The sequence below is a fragment of the Amblyraja radiata genome, chromosome 47 (assembly GCF_010909765.2).
Source record: "Amblyraja radiata isolate CabotCenter1 chromosome 47, sAmbRad1.1.pri, whole genome shotgun sequence".
Classification (NCBI taxonomy): Eukaryota; Metazoa; Chordata; class Chondrichthyes; order Rajiformes; family Rajidae; genus Amblyraja; species Amblyraja radiata.
The window spans coordinates 1,025,848-1,041,047 of record NC_046002.1 but is presented as its reverse complement, the minus strand read 5'-3'; the positions used below and the strand labels follow the sequence as shown (position 1 = coordinate 1,041,047).

Genomic DNA, 15,200 nt, shown 5'->3' with positions numbered 1-15,200 from the left:
CATGAACAGAAATACAGAGGCTACGCTGCAAGATGCAAACCACTGGTTAGCCGCAAAAATATGATGGCCAGGTTACAGTTTGCCAAGAAGTACTTAAAAGAGCAACCACAGTTCTGGAAAAAGGTCTGTGAACAGATGAGATGAAGAGTAACTTATATCAGAGTGATGGCAAGAGCAAAGTATGGAGGAGAGAAGGAACTGCCCAAGATACAAAGCATACCACCTCATCTATGAAACATGGTGGTGGGGGCGTTATGGCCTGGGCATGTATGGCTGCTGAAGGTACTGGCTCATTTATCTTCATTGATGATACAACTGCTGATGGTAGTAGCATAATGAATTCTGAAGTGTATAGACACATCCTATCTGCTCAAGTTCAAACAAATGCCTCAAAACTCATTGGCCGACAGTTCATTCTACAGCAAGACAATGATCCCAAACATACTGCTAAAGCAACAAAGGAGTTTTTCAAAGCTAAAAAATTGTAAATTCGTGCGTGGCCAAGTCAATCACACGATCTGAACCCAATTGAGCATGTCTTTTATATGCTGAAGAGAAAACTGAAGGGGACTAGCCCCCAAAACAAGCATAAGCACAGTGGTATCCATTGTGGGGGGATGATTTTTTTTTTTTGTCTAATGTAATCCTGTAAGTCTGTGTCCAAGATGGCTGCCGTGAAGAGAGAGTGGACGCTGGCACGAATTGGTTGCCGCTGCTCTCTCTTCACACTGTGTTTTTGATTTTCTGTTTTTGGAATGAATTCTGTGTTTAATTTGTGTCTCTGTGATGTCTTTATTACTTATTTTATTCTGATTATATGTTTTACTATGTAAGGTGTCCTTGAGATTTTGTATGAAAGGCGCCCATTAAATATAAAATTTATTATTATTATTATAAGCTAAAGATGGCTGCAATACAGGCCTGGCAGAGCATCACCAGAGAAGACACCCAGCAACAGGTGATGTCCATGAATCGCAGACTTCAAGCAGTCATTGCATGCAAAGGATATGCAACAAAATACTAAACATGACTACTTTCATTTACATGACATTGCTGTGTCCCAAACATTATGGTGCCCTGAAATGGGGGGACTATGTATAAACACTGCTGTAATTTCTACATGGTGAAACCAAAATGTATAAAAATGGCCTTTATTAAAATCTGACAATGTGCACTTTAACCACATGTGTTTTTGTCGATTACAAATCTCAAATTGTGGAGTACAGAGGCCAATAAATAAATCAATGATGGGTCTTTGTCCCAAACATTTGTGGAGGGCTCTGTGACTCTCATTCCCAACCCCATTATTCTGCCCAGAACCCTGACATCCCGTACTAATCAAGAATCTATCTATCTCTGCCTTAAAAATATCAATTGTCAATATCCATTGACTCCCCAACCAGTGGAAACATCCTCTCCACATCCACTCATTCTCTCCATGGAAAGTCTTTCTCTGTTCAGTGAGTTTCAATGAGGTGCCCCCCCCCCCCCCATCATTCTAAACTCCAGGGAGTCCAGGCCCAGTGCTCCTCATACGTGAACCCACTCACTCCTGGGGTCTGGGCCGCCTCTCTCCCCCTCTGATTGTGGAGCATAAACTATTCTCCTCTGCCTGCACGTGATCCATAGCCCTCCAGTCCCAGCATAATATCCATGTGCCTGTCTAAACGCCTCTGAAATGCCTCGCAGAGAATGAGACAAAGGTGTAGTTCTGCACCTTAACCCGGCATTCACCTGTCCTGCCGTAACTGGTCTATCGCCCACATACCCGAGTTGCGTAACTGTTGTTCCTTCTCATTGTTGCAAGGGATAATTTTGTAATGGGTGGGTGCTGTTGTGCAGATACTGACACCAACCCATCCACATAGTGATCGTTCTATTGTCCTGTCCCCACCCTTGTCACGCCACCAACTACCCCTCCCTGCTGGTTCCAAAGCTCACTCCCCACTCCCTAACCCCTGGGGTTGACTGGTATAGTTTAGTTTAGAAGTACAGCGCGGAAACAGGCCCTTCGGCCCACCGAGCCCGTACAGACCAGCGATCCCCGCACACTATCCTGCACGCACTAGGGACAATTTACATTTATACCAAGCCAATTAACCTATAAACCTGCAGGAAGGAACTGTAGATACTGGTTTCAACCGAAGGTAGACACAAAATGCTGGAGTAACTCAGCGGGACAGGCAGCATCTCTGGAGAGAAGGAATGGGTGACGTTTCGGGTCGAGACCTTTCTTCAGACTGATGGGGGGGTGGCGGAGAGAAGAAAGGAAAAAGGAGGCGGAGGAGCCCTAGGGCTGAAGGATGGGAGGAGACAGCCCAAGGGCTGAGGAAGGTGAGGAGACAGCAAGGGCTAACAAAATTGTGAGAATTCAATGTTCATGCCCCCAGGATGCAGCTTCCCCAAGCGGAATATGAGGTGCTGTTCCTCCAATTTCCGGTGTTGCTCGCTCTGGGCATGGAGCTTTTTTTATGGCCATTGTTAGCTGTTTGTTGGGTGAAAACGAGAAGCTGGTGTGACGTGGGTGGGGGAGGGATAGAGGGAGAGGGAATGCCGGGGCTACCTGAAGTGAGAGAAATCAATATTCATACCACTGGGCTGGTCAAAGTGGACGTTCAAAATAATATTCATCAATATACAAATGTCAAGTCTTACCAAGACGTGTAAGGAAGTAGAGACCTATTGGAAACGATACGATAGAACTTTATTTATCCCAGGAGGGAAATTTGTCGTAAATCACAGCAAGATGCATGAAACATGAAATTATAGTGATCAGGAAAGTCCAGGATTGGGGATGAGCAAAGGTTTGGGGGGGGGGGAGGTCAGTGTTAGTCTACCCCACGACAGAAGGGGGAGGAGTTGTACAGTTTGATAGCCACAGGGAAGAAGGATCTCCTGTTGCGTTCACCTGGAGTATTGCGTACAGTTTTGGTCTCCTAATCTGAGGAAGGACATTCTTGCCATAGAGGGAGTACAGAGAAGGTTCACCAGACTGATTCCTGGGATGGCAGGACTATCATATGAAGAAAGACTGGATAGACTCGGCTTGTACTTGCTAGAATTTAGAAGATTGAGGGGGGATCTTATAGAAACTTACAAAATTCTTAAGGGGTTGGACAGGCTAGATGCAGGAAGATTGTTCCCGATGTTGGGGAAGTCCAGAAAACAAGGGGTCACACACAGTTTAAGGATAAGGGGGAAATCTTTTAGGACCGAGATGAGAAAATCATTTTTTACACAGAGAGTGGTGAATCTGTGGAATTCTCTGGCAAAGAAGGTAGTTGAGGCCAGTTCATTGGCTATATTTAAGAGGGAGTTAGATGTGGCCCTTGTGGCTAAAGGGATCAGGGGGTATGGAGAGAAGGCAGGTACAGGATACTGAGTTGGATGATCCTCCATGATCATATTGAATGGCGAATGGTGAAGGCTTGAAGGGCCGAATGGCCTCTACTCCTGCACCTATTTTCTATGTTCTGTGCTGCATCTTGGTGGAACCAGTCTGTTGCTGAAGGTGCTCCTCAGGTTGACCAGTGTGTCACGGAGGGGGTGTGAGCTGTATTGTCCAGGATGCGCCGCAGTTTGAGGAGAACATCCTCCCCTCCAAGACCAACCTCCAATGAATCCAACTCCAACTCTGCCCCCAGATCGGAGCCGGCCTTCCCGATGAGTTTGTTGACCCTGTTGCCGTCCACGGCCTTAGTCCCGCTGCCCCGGCACACGGCAGTGAAGAAGATGGCACTGACCACCATTGGTAGAACATCTGCAGCATCTTACTGCAGATAATGGGCTTTCTATTTGCATTAATGTGCTGAGTCCAAGACAGATCTGCATGCCCAGGAACATGGTTTTTGACTCTCTCCACCATCGACCCATCGATCAAGACAGGTTGATTAAGAAGGAACTGCAGATGCTGGAAAATCGAAGGTACGCAAGAATGCTGGAGAAACTCAGCGGGTGCAGCAGCATCTATGGAGCAAAGGAAATAGGCAAAGTTTCGGGCCGAAACCCTTCTTCAGACTGATGGGGGGGGGGGGGGGGGGGGTGGGGCGGGGAGAAGAAAGGAAAAAGGAGGAGGAGGAGCCCGAGGGCTGGGGGATGGGAGGATACAGCAAGGATTAACAAAATTGGGAGAATTCAATGTTCATGCCCGCCGGATGCTGACTCCCCAAGCGGAATATGAGGTGCTGTTCCTCCAATTCCCTGTGTTGCTCGTTCTGGCAATGGAGGAGACCCAGGACAGAGAGGTCGGATACGGAGTGGGAGGGGGAGTTGAAGTGCTGAGCCACCGGGAAGTCAGGTTGGTTATTGCGGACCGAGCGGAGTTGTTCGGCGAAACGATCGCCCAACCTCCACTTGGTCTCACCGATATAGATCTGCTGACATCTAGAGCAGCGGATGCAATAGATGAGGTTGACAGGTTTGTGGAACCTCATCCGTCCTCTTCCAAAGTCAACCATTCCCACACTGACATTTCTGTCCTGGGTCTCCTCCATTGTCAGTGAGGCTAAACGCAAATTGGAGGAACAGCATCTCATATTTCGCTTGGGCAGCTTACAGCCCACTGGTATGAATATTGATTTCTCTCACTTCAGGTAGCCCCGGCATTCTATCTCTCTCTCTATCCCTCCCCCACCCAAGTCGCACCAGCTTATTTTCACCCTACAAACACCTGACAATGTCCTGTTTCCTTTATCATCTTTACTTCTTTGCACATCTTTCATTCATTGTTCGTTCAGATGATGTACACAGGCAGGCAATGATGGTCCAATTCTACACGACCATCGTAGAGTCTGTCCTCACCTTCCCCATCATGGTCTGGTTTGGCTCAGCCACCAAGCACGACACCCGGAGGCTGCGGCGAATCGTCCGATCAGCTGAGACCTTCCCTCCATTGATGAACTGTACACTGCAAGGGCCAGGAAGCGAGCGGGCAAGATCATCTCTGACCCCTCTCACCCTGGCCACAAACTCTTCGAATCGCTTCCCTCTGGAAGGCGACTCCGGACTGTCAAAGCTGCCACAGCCAGACATAAAAACGAGCAGTAGCTCTACTCAATAACCAAAAATCTGTAGCCCCCTTTTCTCTGGTATTTTATTTAATTCACATGTTTAATCGATAATGTTTTATTCTTAATGTTTAATGCTTTATGTTTTATTCTTAATTGTTTACTGTATGTCTTGTTGTTACTTGCGGGCGGAGCACCAAGGCAAATTCCTTGTATGTGAACATACATGGCCAATAAACTTATTCATTCATTCATTTATCTCTCCATATCCCGTCAATATCTCTGGTTTCCCTTACCCCTAACCTGTCTGAAGAAGGATCTCGACCCGAAACGTCACCCATTCCTTCTCTCCAGAGATGCTGCCTGTCCCGCAGAGTAACTCCAGCATTTTGTGTCTATCTTCGGTTTAAACCAGCATCTGCAATTCCTTCCTGTGTCTTTTCGTGTAAACCACAATTGTGAGCAACTTTGAGGCACCATATCCGAGGAAGGATGTGCTGGCTCTGGAGAAGGTCCAGAGGAGGTTTACAAACTTAATCCCAGGAATGAGATATGATGAGCGTTTGTCAGCACTGGGCCTGTACTCCCTGGAGTTTAGAAGAATGAGGGGACTAATTTGAGGAAGGACATCCTTGTGATTGAGGCAGTGCAGCGTAGGTTCACCAGATTGATCCCTGGGATGGCGGGACTGTCATATGAGGAAAGATTGAAAAGACTAGGCTTGTATTCACTGGAGTTTAGAAGGATGAGGGGCGAATCTTATAGAAACATATAAAATTATAAAAGGACTGGACAAGCTAGATGCAGGAAAAAATATTCCCAATATTGGGCGAGTCCAGAACCAGGGGCCACACACAGTCTTAGAATAAAGGGGAGGCCATTTAAGAATGAGATGAGACTGAGAAAAAACGTTTTCACCCAGAGAGTTGTGAATTTATGGAATTCCCTGCCACAGAGCAGGGCTAGAAATTAACTGGTTGCCCGGGTGCCATTGACCACTCAAAGTGCCACCGGGCAACTAAACACCGAGTCATTTTGCCCGGCTTGGCAACCAGATACTGGTTTGTACTGAAGATAGACACAAAAAACTGGACAAACTCCTCTTTTTCAAATTGCAACAAGTGTTATATTTCAGCATCTAAAATAATGAAAAATGTGTTAATATTGGAATGTGCATGAAAAATGAAGAAGTTAGGCAGCATCTCTGGAGAAAAGGAATGTGACGTTTTGTGTCGGCGGTGATGGTTGTATTGCGTGAGAAAGATACTAGGTGCGGGGTGAGGAAGTGTCGGAGCGAATGACGGGCCCCGAACAGCGGCTCCATCTCCTCCTCCTCCCGCTCCCCGCCTGCCCTGATAAGGGTCGCTGCTTGCAAATCCACCACCTGGCGCTTTAAAAAAAATCCCTCCCGCACGCTGAGGCCTCCCCCTCCCTCCCTCCTCCCGGCCTCGGCGTGCGGGAGGGTTTGTTTTTGAAAGAGGTTATCCCGTTGTCGGATTTGCAAGCAGAGGCCGCTATCAGGGAGGAGGGGGAGATGGTGCCGCTGCTGCCGCTGTGCGGGGCCCGTCATTCGCTCCGACACTTCTGAAGCAGCTGCACAAAAGATACTATAGCTATAGGATCTTTGAGCTGCTCCGCTCGGCCCCGCACCTTGCTGTTGGCTGGCGGAGGAGGGAGGCGGTGGGGAGGAGTTCCCAATGGCCAAGGCAGCGGGGCGATGTTGTCCAAGGAGCGCTGACCTTCCTTCCTCCCCACCTCGCCCCCCTTCTCTCTCTCTCTCTCTCTCTCTCACGCCCCCTCCACCCCCCCCCCCTTTATCCTGGGACCCCTCCTCTACATCCTGCACTGATATCCATTCTCACCTTTATTCAGTCCACACTGACATCCCCTGTGCCCCCCTCCCCATCTCTCCCCCCCCCCAATCTATTCATCCTGCGCTGATCACCCTATCCACCTCGCATTAATTCTCCTGCTACCCCTCCCCCCCCATCCATCCATCCTGCACTTCTCCATCCATCCTGTACTGATCCCCCATCCATCCTGTACTAATCCACGCATTCATCCCGTACTGACCCACCCTCCATTCACCCTGCACCCTCCCCCATCCACCCTGTAGTAATTTCCCATTCAAGAAGTATGGGGGGAACAGTCTGAAGAAGGGTCTCGACCCGAAACGTTGCCTATTTCCTTCGCGCCATAGATGCTGCCTCACCCGCTGAGTTTCTCCAGCACTTTTGTCTACCCCCATCCATCCCGTACTGAAGCCCCCCCCCCCATTCAACACCACTGACATCCCCCGTGCTCTTCCCTCACAATTGTACCTACTCCAACCAACACGTACTAATTCACCTGCCTCAATCCATCTATTCTGCACCGACTGCCTTCTAACCCCATCCCCCCACAGCCATCTATCCACCCTGCACTGATTCACACACACACACCCCCTTCCCTGACCCTATTGTCCTGGAAATGTCTTCAGAGCGAACATTGACTATGTTTGATAACGGAATGCAATCAAATGTGTTTTAATTCCCAATGTTATTATTTGTTTTAATCCATAAAGATGGATTAATTAAATTGTGAACACGTGAAACATTAAAACCGCAGTGTTCGATTGTCACTGCTGCCGTTGACACGTTATTACAGAATTCATTTTAACGGCTCTTAATATGGAGTATCAGTACTGTAGTTATTTAATGAGCAACATTCACAACTATACGTACGCATATATGTTACCATGGTCCAGGATTTATTGACACAGGTTGATCATACGCTGAATAATCCAACCACATTTTTGTTTGGAAGTGGAAAGATCTAATAGAAATTGCATTAATTGCAATGTGTAAAAAGAGTTGAGATACCGTATTATAATTTTGCTGCATGTCATAGTGGGATATATCATGCCTTGATTGGTGAATGTTTAGTTTGTGACTTTATTTGAAGCAGAAATAATATGCGAATGCTTCATTGAGTATAATTCCGACTGGTAACTACGCACTTCGTCCGAGCACATTATCGCACGCGCCATGCAAGCCGTCTTAAATGACCACCTAAACTGTCATTTGGCAACCGAATAAGCTGCCAAGGTTGCCCGGCTGGCAACAGGGAAAAAAAGTTAAGCGAGAGCCCTGCAGAGGGCAGTGGAGGCCAAATCACTGGATGGATTTAAGAGGGAGTTAGATAGAGCTTTTGGGGGCTAGTGGAGTCCAGGGATATGGGGAGAAGGCAGGCACGGGTTATTGATAGGGGACGATCAGCCAGGATCACAACAAATGGCGGTGCTGGCTCGAAGGGCCGAATGGCCTCCTCCTGCACCTATTTTCTATGTTTCTATGGGACCTAAAGGGCCTGTCCCACTTGCCGATTTTTTCGACGACTGCCGGCATCAATGACTGACGTATCAGGTCACCGATAAATCTGCTGCGTGTCGGGGCGATGACGAAAGGCGCGCGGTGTTTTTTCAAGTGCCGCAACATTTTTTTTGTCGCCGCTGGATTTTGAAACGTTCAAAATCTTTTAGCGACACTGACATAATGCCGGCAGTCGGCGAAAAAATCGGCGTGGGACAGGCCCTTCGCCAGTCTGAAGAAGGGTCCCGACCCGAAACGTCACTCATTCCGTCTCTCCAGAGATGCTGCCTGTCCCGCTGAGTTACTCCAGCTGGCAGGCAAAAGTGCTGGAGAAACTCAGCGGGTGCAGCAGCACCTATGGAGCGAAGGAAATAGGCAACGTTTCGGGACGAAACGTTGCCTATTTCCTTCGCTCCATAGATGCTGCTGCACCCGCTGAGTTTCTCCAGCACTTTTGTCTACCTTCGATTTTCCAGCATCTGCAGTTCCTTCTTAAACACGAGTTACTTCAGCCTTTTTGTGTCTCTCCCCCTCCTGCTCTCTCTCCCCCCCCCCCCGCTTTCTCTATCCCATACACCCCCACTCTCTCTCACCCCCCACGCTCTCCTCCCTACCACCACCCCCCCTCCCCCAGCTCTCTCTATTCTCCCCTTCCTGCTGTGAAGGCGGGGGAGAGGGGGGAACAAGGGTGGACCCGGCGCAGGATACATTGTCACTTTGTCACTGCCCTTTCTGTGGTGAGTATAGGGCGACTCTTTGCATACCTTGGGCCTGCAAACAAAGAACATCACTGTGACTTAGAAACATAGAAACATAGAAAATAGGTGCAGGAGTAGAGGCCATTCGGCCCTTCGAGCCTGCACCGCCATTCAATATGATCATGGCTGATCATCCAACTCAGTATCCTGTACCTGCCTTCTCTCCATACCCCCTAACTCCCTCTTAAATATAGCCAATGAACTGTGTGGCCTCAACTACCTTCTGTGGCAGAGAATTCCACAGATTCACCACTCTCTGTGTGTAAAAAATGATTTTCTCATCTCGGTCCTAAAAGATTTCCCCCTTATCCTTAAACTGTGTGACCCCTTGTTCTGGACTTCCCCAACATCGGGAACAATCTTCCTGCATCTAGCCTGTCCAACCCCTTAAGAATTTTGTAAGTTTCTATAAGATCCCCCCTCAATCTTCTAAATTCTAGCGAGTACAAGCCTTCTCGCTTGTGACTATAAGGTATTCCATTCAATTCAAACCCACATTCTCCAGTCCACCCACCCCTTCGTCATCCCCCCCCCCCCCAAGAGAAAAACGACAGGCAGCATTTGTCCGGCTAAGTTCTCAAAGTTTTATTTAATGACGGTGAGCGGAGGGAGAGAGTGTGGAGGGGAGGAGAAGAAGAGAGGGAATAGATGGGGGGGGGAGGGAGAGAGAGAGAGGGATGGAAGGGGAGGGAGGGAGGGGGTGAATGGGGGTGGGTAGGGCAGTGGAGGGGGTGGGTGAGGGAGTGTGTTCCTGCTGAGCTGAGCTGCTGACTCAATTGGACTGTTGGCACGATCATTTGGATTGTTGGCACTCTTTTTCTTTGCAGTTGATCAAAGCAAAGAGCATTTTCAAAAACTCCTGAAAGTCGACGTCTCCGCTTGTGTCGTTTTGTAACATTGCCGTCGCCAGTTGGTCAAATGTAGTCGCCTGCGGAAGCAGAGAGTGGGACAATCAGAAACAGATAGACAGGTACGCGGATAGGACAGGTTTGGAGGGATATGGGCCAGGTGGGACTAGTGTAGCTGGGGCATTGTTGGCCGGTGTGGGCAAGTTGGGCCGAAGGGCCTGATTCCACACTGTATCACTCTATGACTCTATTCCCCTGTCTTTAGACCTCCTCTCTCCCCCCCCCCCCTCCCTCCCTCCCCCCCTCCTCATCCACACCCCTATCTCTTCCCTCCTTTCTGGATGTTCTTTCAGGAAGGAGATGAGGAGGGATTTCTACATTGAAACAGTGAAAGGCCTGGATAGAGTGGATGTTGAGAGGATGTTTCCACTAGTGGGAGAGTCTAGGACCAGAGGGCACAGCCTCAGAATTAAAGGACGTTCCTTTAGAACTTTCTTTAGAGGGTGGTGAATGTGTGGAATTCATTGCCACAGAGGGCGGTGGAGGCCAAGTGTGAGAGTGTGTGAGTATATTTGCGTGTGTGTATCTGAGTGTGTGAGTGTGTGTGAGAGTGAGCGTGTGTATTTGCGTGTGTGTGTGTGAGAGTAAGCGTGTGTATTTGCGTGTGTGTGTGTGAGAGTGAGCGTGTGTATTTGCGTGTGTGTGTGTGTGTGTGTTTGCATGTGTGTGTATGTGTGTGTGAGAGTGAGTGTGTGTGTGTGTGAGAGTGAGTGTGTGTATTTGCGTGTGTGTGTGTGAGAGTAAGCGTGTGTATTTGCGTGTGTGTGTGTGAGAGTGAGCGTGTGTATTTGCGTGTGTGTGTGTTTGTGTGTGTGTTTGCGTGTGTGTATGTGTGTGTGAGAGTGAGTGTGTGTGTGTGAGAGTGAGTGTGTGTGTGTGCGTGTGCGTGTATGTGTGTGAGAGTGAGTGTGTGTGTGTGAGAGTGAGTGTGTGTGTGTGCGTGTGCATGTATGTGTGTGAGAGTGAGTGTGTGTGTGCGTGTGTGAGAGTGAGCGTGTGTGTGCGTGTGTGTGTGTGCGTGTATGTGTGTGTGAGAGTGAGTGTGTGCGTGTGTGAGAGTGAGCGTGTGTGTGTGTGTGTGAGTGTGTGTGTGTGTGTGTGTGTGTGAGAGTGAGCGTGTGTGTGCGTGTGCGTGTGTGTGCTTGAGCGTGTGTGCGTGCGTGTGTGTGTGTGCGTGTTCGTGTGTGTGTGTGTGTGAGCGTGTGTGTGTGTGAGTGTGTGTGTGAGCGTGTGTGTGTGCGTGTTCGTGTGTGTGTGTGTGTGTGTGTGTGTGTGTGTGTGTGTGTGTGTGTGTGTGTGTGTGTGTGTGTGTGTGTGTGTGTGTGTGTGTGTGTGTGTGTGTGTGTGTGTGTGTGTGTGTGTGTGTGTGTGAGCCTGCAGGCTGGGTGGGGACGGTACTCACAGAGAACATTTTCATCTCTTTGCTGAACAGCTCTTTAAGCTCGGCTTTATCCAGTGCATCTTTTTTTCCGCCTTTCTTGGCGTAATTATTGAAGATGCCCATGATCTCCTTTGCCGCTTTCTCCAGTGGAGTTCCCATGACTGTGCAGCTAGCTGAAGAACAAGAGAGGGCAAGAGTCTTGTCTACTTTATTTTATTTGAGTTTAGTTCATCATCACGCTTTTTTCTTGCCTACTTTCCTGTCAGCATGAAGACTACACATGATTACAAGCAAAGATCCCGAGTTACTCCAGCCTTTTGTGTCTGTCTTCAGTTTAAACCAGCATCTGAAGTTCCTCCCTGTACAAGGTATGTGCCGTTTTAACTGAACTCATAACTGAAATCGGGTCGGGCCAAAGATATGGTCGGGTTTACTAAAATGGCGGAAGGTACGCTCCGTTGCATACTACACGTTAGTCCATTGTTTTTTTCAGGAGTGGTCCATCTAGGATATTTGATCACAAGGGCAGCGCGGTAGAGTTGCTGCCTCACCGCGCCAGAGACCCGGGAGCACATGCAAACTCCGTACAGACAGCACCCGCAGTCAGGATCGAACCCGGGCCTCTGGCCCTGATTGATGCATAAAAGGACACACAGTGCTGGAGTAACTCAGCGGGACAGGCAGCATCTGTGGAGAAAAGGAATGGGTGACGTTTTGGGTCGAGACCCTTCATCAGACTGGGAGGAAAGCGAGAGATATGACAAGGTACAGAAGCCAACACCAATGACCAAGGAAAGGTGGAGCCCACAATGGTCCATTGTTGGCTGTGGAGGAGGTGATGACAGGGGGATACAAACAGTAAAACTACCGGATGGCTCGGGGAGGGACGGAGAGAGAGGGAATGCAAGGGTTACTTGGAATTCGAGAAATCTATATTTAGGAAAGCTGTAAGGCTGGGGCAGCATCTGTGGAGAATGTGGACAGGCCCTTCTTTCCTCTCCTCCCCTCTTCAGTCTGTAGAAGGGTCTCCACCCGAAACATCACCCGTTCCTTCTCTCCAGAGAGGCTGCCTGTCCCGCTGAGTTACTCCAGCATTTTGTGTCTTATCTTCGGTTTAAACCAGCATCTGCAGTTCCTTCCTACCATATATAACCATATAACAATTCCAGCACGGAAACAGGCCATCTCAGCCCTACAAGTCCGTGCCGAACACTTATTCTCCCCTAGTCCCATCTACCTGCACTCAGACCATAACCCTCCATTCCTTTCCCATCCATATACCTATCCAATTTATTTTTAAATGATAAAATCGAACCTGCCTCCACCACCTTCACTGGAAGCTCATTCCACACAGCTACCACTCTCTGGGTAAAGAAGTTCTCCCTCATGTTACCCCTAAACTTCTGTCCTTTAATTCTCAAGTCATGTCCCCTTGTTTGAATCTTCCCTACTCTCAGTGGGAAAAGCTTATCCACGTCAACTCTGTCTATCCCACTCATCATTTTAAAGACCTCTATCAAGTCCCCCCTTAACCTTCTGCGCTCCAAAGAATAAAGCCCTAACTTGTTCAACCTTTCTCTGTAACCTCTCCCTACACCCCTCGTTTTCCTGCCACATTGCTCAGGATACCAGAGGGCACCTGATCCCTCACCCCTGCCCAGGCTTTCCCTCGCCGTAGGGCAGCCATGTCTGTACCCTGGCAGCGAATGCAGCAACGGCGGGCAGCGCCACCCAACCCCTCACCCACTCACCCCCTCACTCACACACTCACACTCTCACTCACACACACACACACACACACACACACACACACACACTCACTACACCCACACCCTCACCCACACACCCGCTCACTCACACACACACTCACCCACACACACACTCACCCACACACCCTCACTCACACACACACACTCACCCACACACACACTCACCCACACACACACTCACCCACACACACACTCACCCACACGCACACACTCACCCACACACATACACACACGTGCCACATCCCTGCCTCTCTCACGCACACTCACATTCACACCCACTCACGCAGGCACTCACTCACACACACACCACATCCCTGCCACTATCGCACACACATCCTCAGACACACACTCACAACCCACGTGCCACATCCCTGCCCCTCTCACTCATACACTCACACTCACACATACACTCACGCTCACACCCACACCCTCTCACTCACAAAGGCACTCACTCTCACCCACACACACGTGCCACACCCCTGCCTCTCTCACGCACACTTATTCTCACACCCACTCACACACTCACTCCCACACCCACACACCACATCTCTGCTTCTCACACTCACACACGCCACACGCCTGCCTCTCACATACACTCACACACACTTTCTCACCTACTCACTCTCGCGCTCGCCCCTGCCTCTCACCCACACTCACTCACACTCACACTCACACTCTACAACGCTTCCTCTCACACTCACATACACTCACTCTCACACCCACCCACACACACGCCCTCATTCACACACTGTCTCTCACGCACCAAGCCGTCTCACTCACTCACTCACTCACTCACTCACTCACTCACTCACTCACTCACTCACTCACTCACTCACTAACTCACTCATTTTGGTCGGGTCAGGTCCGGACTGCTGTGCTGTTGGATGGGTTGGTGAGTAGATAGGTGCGTGAGTCTCAGCCTCCCCTTCTTTTTATCTCCAGCCGGCCTCCCTCATCGCCACCCCCTGCAGGGTGTGGGCCGGGCTGGATTGGATAGCGGCGAGCGGTGACTCATCGCTAAGCACCTTGGTTGCAGTGGAAGCAACAATTCTCATTGAGGTGTGTCCTGGATGGTGTCTGCCCTTAAGCTCTCTCTCACCGAGCCTGCTCACCAAACCTGCTCACCGATTAGAGTTAATATCAGTCACACCACATCCCTGCAGCTCATCCCACCCTATGTCCCTGGACCGCCCCAACGTAGAACAATTATTGCATCCAATGTCTCTCTCTCTCTCACACTCGCTCTCCTGATCTCTCTCTCTCTCTCTCTCTCTCTCTCTCTCTCTCTCTCTCTCTCACACTCTCTCTTTCTCATACTATCCTTATTCTCTCTCTAACTCTCACTCTCTGCCTCCTCCTCCCCCCCCCCCCCCTATTAGTAAAAGTCCAGCCCAATATACAGGCCCTTCGGCCCACAATGTCCGTGCCGTACACAACGCCAAGTTAAACTGATCCCCTCTGCCTGCACGTGATCCATATCCCTCCATTCCCTGCATGTCCGTGTGCTCTTAAACACCACTGTCATATCTGCCTCCACCACCACCCCTGGCATTTCTCTCTCTATCCTGCTCTAGCATTCTCTCTCTGATACACACCCCTTACCCTCTCTTTGACAATCTCTTTCTATCTCCCTCTCTTTCTTGCCTCTCTCTCTCCCTCTCTCTCGTCACTCTAGAAACATAGACAATAGGTGCAGGAGGAGGCCATTCGGCCCTTCGAGCCTGCACCGCCATTCATTGTGATCATGGCTGATCGTCCCCAATCAATAACCCGTCTCCCCATATCCCTTGATTCCACTAGCCCCTAGAGCTCTATCTAACTCTCTCTTAAATCCATCCAGTGACTTGGCCTCCACTGCCCTCTGTGGCAGGGAATTCCACAAATTCTCAACTCTGGGTGGAAAAGTTTTTTCTCACCCCAGTCTTAAATGGCCTCCAATTTATTCTAAGACTGCGTGGCCCCTGGTTCTGGACTCGCCCAACATTGGGAACATTTTTCCTGCATCTAGCTTGTCCAGTCCTTTTATAA

The 15,200-nt window shown here is 49.5% G+C and overlaps 1 protein-coding gene and 1 long non-coding RNA gene across 3 annotated transcripts in view; both read right to left on the bottom strand.

The window, feature by feature from the left end:
- LOC116968938 (protein S100-A6-like) overlaps positions 1-14,265 on the bottom strand; it is a 36,203-nt gene extending 21,938 nt beyond the window's left edge. Inside the window, exons 1-3 of one of the 2 annotated variants that reach the window (XM_033015934.1) lie at positions 14,017-14,209; positions 11,425-11,576; positions 9,679-10,042 (exon numbers count right to left, since the gene is read on the bottom strand). In XM_033015934.1, coding sequence (XP_032871825.1) covers positions 9,908-10,042; positions 11,425-11,576; positions 14,017-14,020 — 291 coding nt within the window. In that variant the 5' untranslated portion in view covers positions 14,021-14,209 and the 3' untranslated portion in view covers positions 9,679-9,907. Of the gene's footprint in view, positions 1-9,678; positions 10,043-11,424; positions 11,577-14,016 lie in introns of those variants that run through there. The other variant, XM_033015932.1, reaches the window with a different exon arrangement.
- Positions 12,504-13,226, bottom strand: LOC116968939. Its single transcript, XR_004410558.1, has 3 exons — positions 12,999-13,226; positions 12,719-12,722; positions 12,504-12,542 (listed from the first exon to the last, which is right to left on the bottom strand). It is a non-coding gene; the product is annotated as an uncharacterized LOC116968939 (long non-coding RNA).
- Positions 14,266-15,200: the final 935 nt, after the last annotated feature.